At 38.2% G+C, this 17421-nt stretch overlaps 1 protein-coding gene across 1 annotated transcript; it reads right to left on the reverse strand.

Moving 5' to 3' along the window:
- Window positions 1–367: 367 nt before the first annotated feature.
- Window positions 368–814, reverse strand: LOC124897728. Its single transcript, XM_047411023.1, has one exon. It carries the CDS (start codon window positions 812–814, stop codon window positions 368–370), a length of 447 nt encoding a protein of 148 aa, XP_047266979.1.
- Between the last annotated feature and the right edge of the window lie 16607 nt (window positions 815–17421).

Here is a 17421-nt window from a genome sequence, read left to right on the forward strand (position 1 = left end):
CCTACGTATCTCATTCTTGAGAATTCAGGTCATCATGTAGTTCATACATAAAGGGAAATGATAAATTATCCTAAGGGGTTGACCCAAGCCAACATAGGCCACCTACATATCCCGTTCTTGGGAATTAAGGTCAAACATAGTTCGTAGATAAAGGGAAAGGAATTCTAAGCAGTTACGCAATAGAAAACAACATTACTACAAAGGCGATTACAAGTAAACTAAGGAAACACAAAAACTAGAACGTTGTTCAAACATAATATCTTTTTACTGCATCAAAATTGATTGGCTTGGTTCACTCCTGACCATCTATCTTAAACAAAATCAGAGCCCCTCCAGATAGTACCTTGCGAACTATGTATGACCCTTGCTAATTTGGAGCGAACTTGCCCTTGTACTCTTCTTGGTGAGGGAGTATACGTTTGAGAACTAATTTCCCAACCTTAAATGTTCGAGCTCTTACTTTTTTATTGAAGGCATAAATCATCCTGTGCTGATATAACTGACCATGACACACAACAATCATTCTCTTTTCATCAATCAACATGAGTTGTTCATTGCGAGCGCGAACCCATTTTTCGTTGCTTAGTCCGGCTTCCTGAATAATCCTTAGGGAAGGTATTTCAACCTCAGTAGGTATCACAGCTTTATTCCCATAAACCAATAGATAAGGAGTTACCCCGGTGGAGGTTTGAACTGTCATGCGATACCCTAGAAAAGCGTAAGGCAATATCTCATGCCATGATATATCATTTTTGATCACCTTTGTCAATATCTTCTTGATGTTCTTATTGGTATCTTCCACGGCTCCATTCATCTATGGACGATATGTGGTCAAGCTACAATGCACTATTTTAAAATGATCACAGATCTCATTCATCAAGTGACTGTTCAAGTTTGCCCCATTATCAGTAATGATTGATTTTGGTAGTCCAAATCAGCAAATCAAGCTATTCCTGACAAAATCTGCAACCACTTTCTTAGTGACGGCTCTATATGAAGCAGCTTCGACCCACTTAGTAAAGTAGTCAATAGCAACCAAAATAAATCTATGCCCATTCGATGCCGGTGGCTCTATTAGTCCCATAGCATCCATGCCCCAAGCTATGAAAGGCCAAAGTAAATTCATTGCATGAAGTTCATGTGGAGGCATTCGAATCAAATCTCCGTGCATCTGACATTTTGGACACTTTTGCACATACCTGCTACAATTATTTTCCATAGTCATCCAGAAGTAACCGGTTCTCAGGATCTTTCTAGCAAGGGAGAACCCATTCATGTGGGGCCCAAAAAATCCAGCGTGTACTTTTTTTTATCAATTTATTGGCTTTTGCAGCGTCGATGCATCTTAAGAATCCCAAATCTGGAGTCCTTCTACAAAGGATTTCTCCACTTGGAAAATAGTTCTTTTGGTTGTTATTGGCCTCTTCAGGATATATTCTAGATTCTAAATATCTTTTGATGTCATAAAATATGGCTTTCCATCAGGCTCCTCTTCAATGTGTGCAGAATGGGCGCGTTGATCCTTCAAGCTTATTTCTAAAGGATAAATGTAACTTTGATATGGGTGCTGAATCATGGAGGTTATAGTGGCCAAAGAGTCAAGAAACTCATTTTTCATCCTTGGGATATGTCTAAAATCAACTTCTTTGAATTTTCCACATAATTCCTGCACCAGCTCCACATAAGGAGTAATCTTGGAATTTTTTACCGCTCATTCTCCTCGTACTTGATGAATTAGTAAGTCTGAATCCCCGATGACTAGCAATTCACGTACTCCCATATCAAGTGCTAATTTGAGACCTAAGATACAAACTTCATATTCGGCCATGTTCTTGGTGCATGGGAAATGCAACTTAGTAGTTACCGATAGTGTTGACCCATTTCTGACACCAAAACTGCTCTGATTCCTGAACCTTTGAAGTTGACTGCCCCATCAAAGAATAGCCTCCATCCGGGGTAAATTTCTGTAATGTCTTCTCCTATGAATAAAATTTCCTCATCTGGGAAATAAGTATGAAGTGGCTCATATTCATCATCAACCAGATTCTATGCCAAATGATCTGCTAAAGTTTGCCCCTTGATTGCCTTTTGAGTTACATACACAATGTCAAACTCACTCAGCAACATTTACCATTTGGATAGCTTTCCTGTGGGCATAACTTTCTGGAATATATACTTCAATGGATCCATTTTCGAGATGAGGTATGTTGTGTATGACGACAGATAATGCCTCAACTTTTGTATAGCCCAAGTCAAAGTGCAACATGTCCTTTCTACGAGAGTGTAACGGACTTCATATGGTGTAAACTTTTTACTCAAGTAGTAGATGGCTTTCTCTTTCCTGCCGGTCTCATCATGTTGCCCAAGACACATCCAAAAGCATTTTCTGAGACTGATAAGTAAAGCAGCAATGGAATTTCTTCTCTAGGCAGAACCAAAACCGGTGGTGCAGACAAATATTCCTTGATGTGGTCGAAAGCTCTCTGACATTCTTCTGTCCACTCATTCAATGCATTTTTCTTCAACATCTTGAGAATTGGCTTGCATATAACTGTTGACTGAGCAACGAACCTGCTAATGTAATTCAAATGGCCCATGAAACTTATAACCTCTTTCTTAGTCTTCGGCGATGGAAAATCTTGAATTGTCTTAATTTTGGATGGGTCTAGATCGATGCCTCTCCTACTGACTATGAATCCCAGTAACTTCCCTGATGGCACACCAAAAGCACACTTAGCAGGGTTTAACTTCAAATTATACTTTCTTAATCTGTTGAAGAATTTCTCCAGATGGGTCAGATGATCCAAACTCTCGCGGGATTTGATAATTACATCATCCATGTGCACCTCAATCTCTTTATGAATCATATCATGGAAAATTGTCTTCATAGCCCTCATAAATGTTACACCCATATTCTTGAGACCAAAAGGCATTACCCTGTAATGATAAACACCTCAAGGCGTAATAAAAGCCATTTTTTCTGCGTCTTTCTCATCCATTAATATCTAATGATACCCAATAAAACAATCAACGAAAGACTATATTTCATGTTTTGCACAATTATCAATGAGGATGTGGATGTTGGGCAGCAGAAAATTATCTTTAGGACTGGCTCTATTCAAGTCTCTATAGTAAACACAAATTTGAATCTTGCTGTCCTTCTTCGGCACTGGGACAATATTGGCTAGCTATGTCGGATAGTTTGTGACCTCCACAACCTTAGACTGGATTTGTTTTGTCACTTCTTCCTTGATCTTTAGACTTAAATATGGCTTGAATTTCTATATTTTTGCTTTACTGAATCAAACTCAGGATTTATCGGTAACTTATGTGACACACTGCTGGTGCTTAATCCCAGCATATCATCATAGGACCAGGCAAACACGTCAATTTATTCCCACAATAGGTGAATGAGCTCTCTCTTTTGTGCTTCTGCCAGGTGGACACTAACACTTGTTTCTTTGATTTCATCATAATCTCCCAGGTTGACTGTTTTAATTTCCTCTAGGTTGGGCTTCTCTCGGTTCTCAAACTCCTCTATATCTTCAACTAATCATTTCTCATCACCTTCCTTCCAATCATCATCATTCCTCTTATTTTATTCATCTAAGCTTTGACATGACATGACATTGGCACGTTTTGAGTTACTGTTACTATAATAAACAAACAAACCAAATTAGATGATAATAAGATAATAATAAAATGTAGGAATAGTGGTGTTTCAAAAAATAATTTATTTATTTATATATATATTTATTTTTTTATTATTTTTTCTTTTCTTTTCTTTTTTTTTTAAATAAAGAAAGTCCTTTTCATTAAAGTTTGAGAGATAATTACAAACTATGGCTCATGATTTATGCAAACACAAGCCCATGCCTTTTGAAAGCAGTAAAATACGAAAAGGAAATTTGAGATGTAAAGGGTGGATTGCAGGGCCTCATCCGGATCATCATCAATTTTAAGAAACTATTAGAAATTTCCCTTTCATCTACCACGATTGGTAACAGGTTATGAATGGAGTGGAGGTCCTATTTTTCAAGGCCTCCCCTGGTGCAATCTTCTTCACTCCACTAGACTTTGAGAAATCTTCTGGTACAATATTGCATCCCTCGAACCCTATACCATCCCCAAGACCATTATCATTCGATATCTCACGCACGGGAAATGACTAGTATAGGAGTGGTAGAGGCCTAAACAAACTCGCCTCTGAATTATTCTCAATCTCATCCTTCTTTGTAGGCCGATATCATAACCCATACTTAGAGGCTTTCTCTGGGATCATGATAGGCTTAATAATTCCTTGCAGACTCTTACCCAAACCCCGACCAGGCTCGAATCTATTTTTTAACATCACCGTTGCAATTATTTTATAGACAAAAGGCATTGGCTCTTTGGGCGTCAGATCCTTCTCCACAGCATTTACAATTCCTACTGTATAGAAACTACTACCCTTTGGAACATCTTCAATCACCGGCACATAACCATTGGGACAATCCACTCGGCTTCCTTCCCCTTGAATGACTACTTCATGATCCTCCGAAATAAACTTTAATAATTGATAAAGGGGTGATGAAATAGCATTTTCACCATGTATCCACGGTCTTCCTAAGAGCAGGTTGTAGCTATGATGAATATCCATAACATGAAATTTAGTTTTGAACTCAACAGGTCCTATTTGGATGTACAAATCAATTTCTCCTATGGTATCTCTCTGCCCTTCATCAAATGCTCTCACATTTACGCGACTTGGACAAATTTTTCCCAAACCATAGCCCATTTGAACCAACGTGAAGAGAGGATAAATGTTCATACCAAATACGTCATCTATCAATACCTGATTAATCACATAGTCTTGGTAAATGGCAGTGACGTGCAAGGCTTTGTTGTGCATCGCTCCCTTAAACGGTAACTCTTCATCACTGAATGATATGTGATGATTTCCCACAATATTTCCTATTATCGTATCCAGGTTCTCAACACTCGTTCCTGCAAGAACATACGCTTCATCGAAGACCTTCGATAGAGCTTGTTGGTGGTATTGCGAACTCATTAATAATGCCAAAATGGAAATTTAGGCTGGAGTCTTCTCTAAATATTTGACAATTGAATGGTCTTTTATTTGCACACGCCTCCAAAATTCCTTAGCCTCCCCTTCAGTGATTGGCCTTTTCTGTATATTTTTTTTGTCGGTCAATTCTTTAGGGATATGGCATCGTCCCAATCGCACCATCCCTTGGGCAACAGTAGTCTGTACAATAAACTCCTTCCTTGGCGGGGGAGTTTAAACTTGGATCGGGGCCGTTATCACTATAATGGGTCTTTCTCGTTGACACTTAAGGCAGCCACAACTCTCTCTATCTTTTCTACCTCTTCTGCCTTTTTACACTTTTCTGAATTCACCTTAGTAATAGTGTTGCCAGACAACCATTCTTTTTCTATTTCAATCATGTTAACTGTAGGTCCCCCATGATTAGTCAATGGGTTACTGTTGACATTTGGCGTCGGTGACTGAAGTGTGATGACCTTTTGATCAATCAGATCTTGGATCTTATGTTTCAAGGTAATACAGTCCTTGGTACTGTGCCCTGCTGCTCCTGAATGATAGGCACAATTTTGATTAGGATGATAAAATTGGGAGTTGGGATTGACAGGCTTTGGCTAGATTGGTTGCAAATGACCGGCATTTTTCAATCTTTCAAATAGTTGGGTGTGACTTTTTGCAAGCGGTGTGAAGTTTTAAGGCGGTTGCTTTTTGATGTTTGGATGTAGAGGGTTATAATGTTTCTGATTTGTAGGAGGAGTCACTTGATGATAATTCAGAGGTGCTTGGATATTTGTTCGGTTGTTTGGAAGAGTAGATTGGATGTGAGGATGATAATTCAGTGGTGGAACTTGATATTGGGGAAAAATATTTAGTTGTGGATCTTGGAATTGGGGTTGGACATTTGGGAGTGGAGCTTAGTACTGGGGTTGGCTATTTGGGAGTGGAGTTTGGTACTGAGGTTGGGCATTTGGGAGTGAAGCTTGGTATTAGGGTTAGGTGTAGAATATATGCTGAAACTTTGGTGACGGCGGAGAAGAGAAAATATTCCTAGAGTTGACCCTATTTTTCATTTTTGTAATAGAACCAGCAGAAATCATGCCTACATCCTCTTTTTTCTTCTTCGAGAACATAGCAGTTCCGGAAGATGTTGGGGTCTTGGCAATTTTTCCTATACAAATACCTTCTTCCTGTGATTCTCCTATTTTTTCCAAATCTACAAAAGTCACCCTGATAGCAGACACCATCCTGGTATAATATTCTCTTTCTTGAGCGCGAGAGAACATAGATACCATTTCTTCCTCAGACATGGGGGTTGCACTTTGGCAGCTTCTTTCCCCCAACGGAAAGTATAGTCGCAAAAACATTCATCACTTCTCTGTTTTATCTGATCTAGTGAATATCAGTTAGGGACTATTTCAATGTTAAACACAAACCTGTCAAGGAAACCCTTGGCTAATGCTTTCCAACTAGTCCATCTTTTCAATTCCTGAGACATGAACTATTCTAAGGCTTCGCCATTTAAAATCTGTCTGAACAAACGCATCAATAATGCTTTATTCCCCCCCACCATTTTATCATAATACCTTCTCAGATGGTCCATTGGTTTTCGGTACCGTTGAACACTTCAAACTTGGGGACCTTGTACCCTTCTGGTAGATATACTCCAAGGTGAACATATAAGTCATCGTACCCTAAACCGTCGTGGTCCCTCGATCAATGAGATTCTTTGATCCTCATGATCTCTTCATTCATTGCTAGAAACTTCATCTCATGCTTGGTTCTCTACTCTTTCTTCTTCTCTTCGTAATGGTCCATCTCAGGATTAGGAAGGGCATTATAAATGTTAGGGGATATAATGGCATGAGGAGGACTTGGAAGAGAGGCTTGATTTTGCGGATGAAAGAAAGTTGGTTGGTAGGTGGGGAGGACATTTTGAAATTTGGGAAGTTTTTGTGGAATTTGCAAGTAATTTGGTGGCATCTGAGAAGGATTTTGCAAATTTGGAAACGAATTTGGTGGATTCAGGGATAGATTCGATGGAAGATTCAGGGATGGATTTTGTGGATTTGGGAGTGAATCTTGTGGATTTGGGCATGAATTTTGTTGATTTACAAATGGGTTTTGGGGATTTGGGAATGGATTCGGAGATGGGTTTTGTGGGGTTAGAGATGGATTTTGTGGATGGTAAGCATCTGGGTTATTTTCACAATTGGTATTTTGGACAAGTGGAGGGGCAAAGATGGACGATATGTTATTTGGCTGATCCCCAAGAATAGGCATACTGAGGGAAGGGATTTGGAATGGAGTCTCGTGTTCTCCTGGAGTGGGAGCATTAACAGTGATGGCCAGGTGAGCCAAATCTCGGGTACGATTTATTTCCTCCTGAACCATTTCAAGATTTCTAGCGAGTTCCGCAATCATCTCACTCTGTTCCTCTATTACATTGTCCCTAATGGTCAATGCATTTTCTTCATCATTTTCAGTCATTATTGAATGATGGTCAGAGGATGGGATTTTGTAAGCTTTTAACCGGGTGAAGTAGGGATGTTCTGCCAGCTTATATCAACACGGAGTAGTTTCTATTATCTGTAAAGTAATACAACTCAAAGGCAGATATGTTAGTTTTCGTATGTGATAAGTAATGCAAAATATTTGACAAAAAATAATCACATAGAGTTGTTTGAGTCATAGCCAAATTCATCCATAGGAGCATAGCGGATAAATTTGCCTTTGATCCAAACAAACACACACAAGCACATAAGACAATTATATTACACAAAACTTTATAATAATGCGTATCCTAACTAGGGTGACCCTTTTTGAACCAAGGGTTCAGGACTAACGATTTTGAAGAAACTATATGCTTCCTTAAAGTCAATCCATTATCCCCCCAACTTATAGAGACACGAAAAAGGGCATAAATGCCTACAAAGGATAACAAAAGAGGTATACAATCTTTAAGGAAAAAGGGAAATAACATGAAAGAAGATAAGTTCCCACACAGGGGAAATAGAAAAACTAGCTACCGGAGGCTCCTTCGTCTGCCTTTGCCTTTTTTACCTTGTTCACCTCCTGTGCTATTTGATACCTATTGATGATCAGATGACTCCCGCATAACTGTACCTTGCTGTCGTAAGTCATTTTTCCTATACTATCGAGTTGAGAGGCCATGCTATCATCCAAATCGATTAAACACTGCTTAGCATCATCAGCCTTTTGCTTAGCTCTTTTCAACTTTTCCCTCAACATACGTATTGTTAAAGCATCTTCTACATGCATTTGTCGGTACACAATTTCACTTTTTTGAAACTCATCCTGAAGCCTGTGGAGTCGGATCTGATGCTCGAATTCTACATCCACGACCCGAGTGGGCACGTTCAGCCATGGAATCAATGCTCTAGCGAGGCTCTTTCTTAACCACTCCTTGTAAGTGTCACTGACTTTAGGTTCATACCCTATACGGAAAGAGACTTTCGTCCACCTTCTTCTTCTCTATTCGTTTATCATATAGTCCTTGAGCAGGGGATCACTTTCATCATATTCGGTGAAGAATCTGAGCATAGAATCGATTTGAGGCATCTCCTGCTTGATCTCAAATTGCCTAAGAACTCTGCTAGGATTGTAGGGACGGGTTCCCCTGAGACCTGAAAGCACTAGAAAGGCCACTCACCCCCTCAAATAGTGTATTTCCCTTAAACAAATATAGTTAATGGACCATTGAACATCGTCATCTCTTAATTCTTCAAGAGTCTTAAACCAAAATTCATGAGATGCTTCCTTTTTGAACTTGTGTAAAAACAACCACATGTCATGCGGTTCTAGCAGATTCCTTCTTGTTTTGTGATCAGATTGTGCCGATCAGAATATGTACTAACAACCAAAGCTCGATATATGTCGGCGACAATCATGGGAGCTAAGTTGTGGAATACCTTTTTAGAATTGTACTCCATTCCAAAGAAGAGTGCATGGTTCACTGAGATAACCCTTGGATGAATTATGCTATTTTCCCCCTGTGGGAACACCATGGTTCCAAGTAGTCCTACCGCAAACGCAAATGCTCTCGTCTCCTTCCATTTTGCTTCTGACTCAAATTTATGCCCAAATTTATGAAAAGCATTGAATCTTCTGAACCGATGATACAACTCACGAAAAGTGATATTTACTCCATCATGTTCTCCTAGCCAGGTGTCGTTGTCAGTTAAAAATACCTCCTTGATCTTTTGACGATCCCACACAACCGGGACTAACATGTTCTTATTAGGTGTCTCCCTTTTCTTAAAACACATTTCCGTACTCTCATAACAAATCAATACCTCTTCAATGGTAGGAGTCAATTCAACATCCCCGAGGTAAAATACCATATTCTGATCATCCCAAAAAGTTGTTAGTACATAGATCATTTCGGGACAAGCATCAATCTCGATCAAAGAAGGGAGATGCCCGATGTGTGTTTTAACAATATTTATCTTTTCTTTGCTCATGTGATCCCACCATAGTTTCAAGAAATCATCAGGTTTAGTAACCATCTTGAACTTTTCATGCGAATGTAGTTTAGCCATATCCTATACGAAAGCGGACAAAGATAAGCCTTCCCCCGACCCCAAAGGGTAATGGATTGAATTAGACAAGCATTTATTTTTTCAACACATAAATATGATTCGTATGTAATTGACTCGGGGTCAATAGACATAGGGCGGCTTTTCTAATGGGCCCAATACCCCGCTCGGGTATTGGGTCATCCTAGGCTCATGCCTAAAATAGGGTTTTGGTTTCGTTCTATCCTCAGTGTCTAGAGTGGGTTTGAACACTGGTTCTTAAGCGGACAACTTGAGTTTGAAAATACGAACAACCATCAAATGACTCATGTGCTAATAAGCCGTTCGTATTTCCAACACATTATTGGAATTGAACAATAGGGTCCGGGACATCCACGAAACCCCAAAACAGTTTAAATAATGCAGAAATATGCCATGTGATGCGATAGTTAAACTTTACAGAATTGAAACATATAAGCACATAAACAGTTAATCGAAAGACGAAATCACACATTTGGTTAGAACCTAGTTAAAAGTCCCTAGCAGAGTTGCCATTTCTGTTTTGCGGAGAAATTTTGATTTTTAGAGAAGAGTCGCCACTTAATTTTGAAAAAGAATAAGAAAACTTTAGAGAGTTCCTTCAAACAATCCAAAATAGGAAAATAGTTTTAAGTTAGAGACTCTAGATAAGCGGTTCCTATTAACGTTTTAGGAAGGTGTTAGGCACCTAAAACGTCCGCTAACTTGCGGTTATCCAAACTGTTTGAAAATCGTCTTTGATTAACCTTGAAAAAAAGTTCATTTTTGAAAAGAAAGCGATTTTAAGAATATTTTGGTGTTTATGCAAAATCAATTTTTAGCGACTTGACTAAGGATTTAACTAGGTTCATAAAGCATGTAAAACAAGTAAGCAAAAGGGAAAGAGGAAAGGGGAGAAGTAGTTATTTAGGCTTTTAAGCCCAAACCGTCGACCCTGTCCTAATCTAGTTGGGTTTTTGACCCATTTTTACCTATCCTAATTCTATGTTTCTGAGCCCTTTTTGGCTCGATTTCACTCCACCTGTATTAAATACAACTTTGGCTTCGAGGCCGAAATGAATAAATAATAAAATAAGCAAATGAATAAATAGATAAATAAAAGGCTACAATAAATAAATAAAAGAGACTTTCTAGTCTCTTTGCCGCTTCAAAGATGGAACTTTAACCCATTCTTCTTCTTTGATCTCCTCATATCCATGCACTATGAGGTTGTCTTTAATTCTTGCTAAAGTCTTCCAAAAAATGGATTGAGCCTCAACAGCCCATTACGTAATGCAGGGGAAAGAATTCATTTGGATTCCCAAACGGGTTCATACAAAAGAAAAAGAAACGAAGGAATTAATACATGAGTTCGAGAATTTTACATTCATAGATCACTTACGAGATAAACCTATTATATTTTTTGCAAGCAATAGAAATAAAAAGTAATCCATGAGTAAAGAAAGCATGAAAAATAATATGTCACTGATGCTCCTTTCAATCAGAATATAGCAAATAGAGAATCCATCAATGATGATCAAGTGCATGTTTTTACCACTAAAAAAATATCACTATAAAGCCCTTTCCAGTCTATAGAGCATAAGACAAGCCGAACAAAGAAAGTGACAAAAGGCACCCTTCAAACAGAGACACTGTAAGTTTTCTTCTAACACTAAAACTCAAAATGAAGTTAAAACACTTCAATAATCCAAATTATATAGAAACAGTAATAATATCATGTTTTCATAGATAGAATAAAGTAATTTATAAACCATTTCGAAGAAACTCAAGTTTAACTATAACTGCCTGACCTAACCAAGAAACCAAATGGAAGAGAGTAGAGAAGAAAAAAATTATGTATGCAGCACAAATTATATCTAACAGAAGGCGTTTAAGGACGGAAGTAGACAGTCTCGACGTTCCATTCCATCTCCTAAACTATTTTTTCGAGAATGAAATAATCCGACTTCATCCCTCTTTTCTTTGATGTTTTCTATCAAGAGAAATCCTTGGGAATCTTTGGCCTGAGTACGGACCATACTCAATGTACTGCTAAAAAACTTAAGCATAATGACGAAATTTCATATGAAAGTGACTTCAAAACAATGAGCTTAAAACTCAAACATGAGAATCCATACATAGAAAACCTAGTTCTTCGATCTATAACAGTCTCCGTAGATGAAGGCAATCACTTGTATTCAGTGAAACGTGGTGTTGCAAAACTCATAAGAGTTTTAAACCATCAAACCAACACCTAAGCAGGAGATAATACGAATCGAGCTCAAAGGAAAAAGCTAGAAACTTTACCGATTTTTGACATCAAAACGTATCAAAAGAGAGCGAATCTATTCACATGTTTGACAAACCATTACACTTCGACAACTTCATTATAAAAGAGAACCATCTATAAACTAAAAACACAAAGCGGTAGGGCTTAATGTAACAAGATAAAACATCAGGTTGAACCGTTAAGCTAGAGTCAAACATGAAATTTAACCATGAAATTGAAAACTTAAGACATAAACAATACACAAGATGAGGCATTAGGTCAATCATTAATCAATAACGTCAAAATAAGCAAACGGGTTACGAGACAAGACAAAGACAACAAACACCAACGACAGTCTAAACAGAATTGATCACAACTCGACCATTCAGCCCACATAGCTTTCACCAAAACCTATGGCCTTTAAGGACTCTACAGCAGACAACTCAGCACAAGATTATCAGAAGACTACTCATCATTACAGAATGGTGAGATAAATCCAAAGTAATCGAGAGCTCAAAAAGAGTGGGATGTTACCTATTCGGGAGTAGCAAAATAGGGCTCGAGCTATCGCCGAAGTTGTCACCGCCGGAAAAACATCATCGTCATTGATTCGAAAACTTTGATTAGCTTTCTCGAAAAGATTTTTGAACCTCCGATATTTCTAATTCCCACATTTTTTTTCGACCTTCAAAGAGATTTTTCTTCTTCTTTAGTTCTCTCAGTACAAAATTTCCCAACCCCCCAATTTTTCTTTTCTTTTCTTGGTTTTGCTTTTAAAGAAAAGAAAATCTTTCCACTCTTTTTGTTTTGGACCTAGCTAGCTCAGAAAATTTCCCAATATATTCGTAACCCAAGAATTTCCAACCCTAATTCTCAACTCCCGAATTTCCAATCCCTTAACTGTGACCTAAATGGGTTCTTATATAGAAGAAAGGATTGGGGTATTATTGGGATTCAGAAGAAAGAATTTTGAATTTTCAATTCGAAAATTCCCCCCCCCCAAAGCCTATTTTTGTCAATCAATTGTACTCCTTTTTGTTGTTTCTTATGAAATTCGAAAATGGATTAGCCAATAAAAAAAAATCCCCCTTCAAACCAATAGAAATTGGCCAAATACGTACCAGATTCATACCCCCATCCCGAGATTCGCGGAGTTGAACGTTGAGAGGACACCTTGGCACTGTTCTAGAAGGTTCAAGGTTCTTTGGCGTGTGAACTCACATAGAGTTCACACAATCCATACAAATTGAAGGGGAAAGGATGTATTTGGGTTTTTTCGGCTGAAAATGGGTTGATTTGGTTGCTGGATTCAGATTTTTTGTGGTATTTTTCAGTTGATGTTGTCATTTGTTGAGGTTATACGCTGGAGGAGTTGTACGCGTATATGAGGGTTAGTGTGATGTTGATGACTAAAGGAGGAAGGAAAGTGGGCCGGGTTGCTGATTTTGGAGTGGGCTTGGTGGTTTTAGTGTTGGGCCTATTTAGGCTTTAAAGAAAAGCTGAAATTAAATGGGCTGCTGGGATCTGAATATTGTTGGGTAGAATTAGGATTTTAGTAATGTAGAGATTTAGGCTATTTATCAAATAGCCAACGGATGAAAATTTAGACAATTATATTTAAATTTTAGCCTAATTCGAATTAAATTGATCAGTTACATTGCAACTATGGTCAAATTAATTTCAATTAAGGTCTAATTTAATAAATTGACTAAATTAAAACAATATTTGAAACGAATTAACACCTAATTCAATACCAAAGTTTCTTGAATCAATAAAATCAAAATCATATTTATCCAAATAAATTATTTTTGAGAATAGATTATATTTAAATCAAGATCTTAATCATTTGAATTTAAGCCTTGTTTAAGATCCGATATTTTGTAAAACAGAGATTTAAGTATCAAAATTATATAATTTTGTATAATTGAATACGGTAGTACATAATCGCTACTTAAAATGACAAGATCACGTACAGAAAATATTTTGAAAATCCTTTATTCGGATTAAATAAATGTTGTAATTTTATTTGAAAATTCGAAGAAACTTTGAATTAAGTTTAGTTATGGAGGGAAAAAATTAGGTGTCAACACACCCCACGGGGATACACTAGGACGAATAAACCCCTGATCCAGAAGATTGTTAAGTTACTTCTTGAGTTCCCTCAATTCAGCCAGAGCCATTCTATAAGAAGGAATAGATATTGGAATAGTGTTCTTAATTAAATCAATACCAAACTTGATTTTGTTATCTGGAAGAACACTAGGAAGACATCCAAAAAACTCAGGAAACTCATTTACCATAAAAACCAAATGCAAAGAGGGACCTTCCGAGTTAGAATCTTTAACCCAGACCAAGTGATAAAGACAACCCTTGGAGATCAATGTTTAAGCTCTAAGATAAGAAATAAACCTCCCCCTAGGAGCTAGGGAACCACCCTCCCACTCTATAACTGGTTCACCAATGAACCTAAAGACAACCTTATGAGTCCGATAATCCAAGGATGTGTAACAAGATTGTAACTAATCCTTCCCTAGAATAACATTAAAATCCACCATATCTAGTTCAAACAGATCCACTAAGGTTTGCTAGATACCAATACCTACCACACATACCCTATAGACTCTTTTAGCACTAAATGAGTCACGTACTAGGGTAGAAATAGAAAAAAGATCTGAAATAACCTCAGGATCAAAATCGATACATATGGCCATAAATAGGGTCATATAAGAGAGTGTAAACCTGAAATCAAGCAGACAATATGTCTCACGAGAAAAGAGTTGTAATATACCATTAGCAACATCAGGTGATGCCTCAGATTCCTTACAAGATGTGTGAGAATATAATCTATTCTAGCCTGTTCTGGTACTAGAAATAGGACCAGAAACAGAAGCAACACCACTAGGCGTAGGAGCAGAAGATGAAGGAACCAGAGCTTTGATTGCTCACAAAGCACACTTACCCACCAGATAATTTCTGAGCATATGGCCTCGTTGGCCACATTTAAAACACCTGTCCTCCCTTCATTGTAAAATCCCTGATGAAGATAAATATAGAACCAGCAAAGAGGGCATGAATAAGCCGATTAAGCCTCACTAACCTGAGATTGGGAACCCTGTCCCCAAAAAATATTGCCACCCTACTGACGCCTATCACCCAACTATTTTGGGTAAGGATCACTAGTTGTAGAGAAGGAACTAGAAACCCCCCCCCCCCCTCATCTTCTTTTGTTACTTACTACTATCTCGACCACCCTACTCAGAGAACTTGCTCCTCTTACCCCGCCTTTCCTTAAACTTCACATGTTTCCTCTTTTCTTCCTCCATTTGCTATATATGAATAGCTAACCATAAAATATTCATATCCTTAATCATCAAAGTAGTCTTGCTTTCAAAGATCAAATCCCGAGATAGTCCAGAAGTGAATTTTCTCATGCTTGCCCTCATATCTGCCACTAAATTCGAAGCATACCTGGAAAGTTAATGAAATTTCAAGGTGTATTCCTTGACAAAAATTTTCCCCTGCTTAAGATTCAAAAACTCCTCCATCTTTCCTTCCATCATCTCCTGAGGAAAGAACCGATCTAAGAAGGTATTAGAAAAAGTCTCCTATAAAAATTGCTCTTCTATATCACCCCTATCCCTATCCCACTCCTCGTACCAGTAGTACGCAATATCTTTGAGCTGATAAGCTACAAAATTCACCATTTTCATACTAGTGGCCTACAACACTCTAAATATCTTATCCATTACATCCAAGAAACCCTGAGTATCCTCCTCCACCTTCACACCCATTAAAAAAGGATAATTCATCTTCATGGACTAGCCAACCCTTGTAGCCTCTGTGGATAGAACACAAGACATATCTTCCTCAGCCTAAGCAGCAACCAACTAAACTATAGTGTGAATCAACTGACAAAATTTTGCATTAGTCACCTTACCCTGAGAAGGACTAGTAGCAACTGGTGGTACTCCAGTACCATCAGGGATAGGACTCCTGGACCAAGTATAAACTCAGATATAGGGTGTACTCCATCAACATCGTCCCCATATGGGACAAAACAATTTTATTGTGTTCCAGATCGACGAGGCATGATCTGAAGAGGGAACAAATAAGGATTAGAGAGGATTCCAAGACTTAGACTCCAAGCATTAAAATAGAATACCAAGAAAGTGAAATATTTCTAAATGCCTTGTAGCCTTTCTCTTATGAGTGTGGTGCGCTACAACCCCCTAAAAGAAACTATACTAGACATGGCTTTGTAGACTCCCAATTGACCATGAACCTAAAGGATTTGATACCAACTTGACCCGACCCGACTCGACCCAGGGACTTATTGTAATTGGTATCCCAAGTCTGAACAAGACCAGATACCACCCCTATTACCCAACCCAACCTCCAGCTGCCTACCCTGTAGGATAAATTTTGAGCATATAAAAGATAGCATAACTATCAGATTCTAGACTCTGGGATAGGTCTATAACCGAGATCGACCAATCGAGTCTGACCACATGAACCCATCCGATGACCAAACCAACCATAAGCCAATCAACCAAATAATAACCAAGCCAAGTTCCATAACATAAAAGGATAGAACATTGAGAAATTTAGTCCATCAATATTAGCCCTAATACCAATACCAATACTAAGGCTGACATCAATACCAATCCCACTCATACCAACCCATAGTAGTTCCACAAAAGCCTCTATTCAAAAGAATACCAGAATCCAGTTAGGACATGGCCCCGACCATAGACAAAACCAATATCCATAAGTAACCCAAAGTCTAAGATAACATTCATAAAGTAGAGCCTTCCAGAAAGATGAAAGCTCGCCACTTCAATCTAAAAACTAATCTTGAATGTCTGATAGCTAAGAAGGAGAAGTATAATGGTTATTTACTGTATCACGTGGGGATACAACTGCTCAAAGATGGGTTAGTGGGTGAACGCTATCATGAACTCAGGACAAGGATAAAATAATTCCATTTAATAAAACCAAGAAAACCAACTATGTGCATACAAACCATACATATATATATAACCATGCCGGGAAAGAGAATCGGGTTTAGCATGAGTTTAAAACCATTAACCTGGGTGTGTGAAGCTTAATCGTCCTTAACCACCCAGGGGCTATATAGGTTCAGTGTAACCCCTTAAACGGGTGCCAACACATGTAGGTGCATAAACCAAAGACACTATAAAAGTAGGGGATTCCCAAGTACCCTTTGATCTCCATGATACATACGTACATGGTACTTGTCCCATGTACCTCATTAGTATCATATATGGTCTCCATGAACAACCCCTCATTTCGGCAAATATGAGTTTCTAATGTTTTTCCATTGGACTCGCACCTTCACGGTTAGCTATCACACCCCGCCATCTTTGCCTAATTAAAACTATTTTCCATCCAACTAATCCATTATAAACCAAGCCTATAATTAGTGGTATCATCATACCGAATATAACTTGTAAGTAGTTTCCTTAGCCAAACCATTAGAGATCAAATCACATTAACAAGTCAACTTGGGGGAGTCCCATTTAACCCACAAATGT

The sequence above is a fragment of the Capsicum annuum genome, chromosome 1 (genome assembly GCF_002878395.1).
Source record: "Capsicum annuum cultivar UCD-10X-F1 chromosome 1, UCD10Xv1.1, whole genome shotgun sequence".
Taxonomy (NCBI): Eukaryota; Viridiplantae; Streptophyta; class Magnoliopsida; order Solanales; family Solanaceae; genus Capsicum; species Capsicum annuum.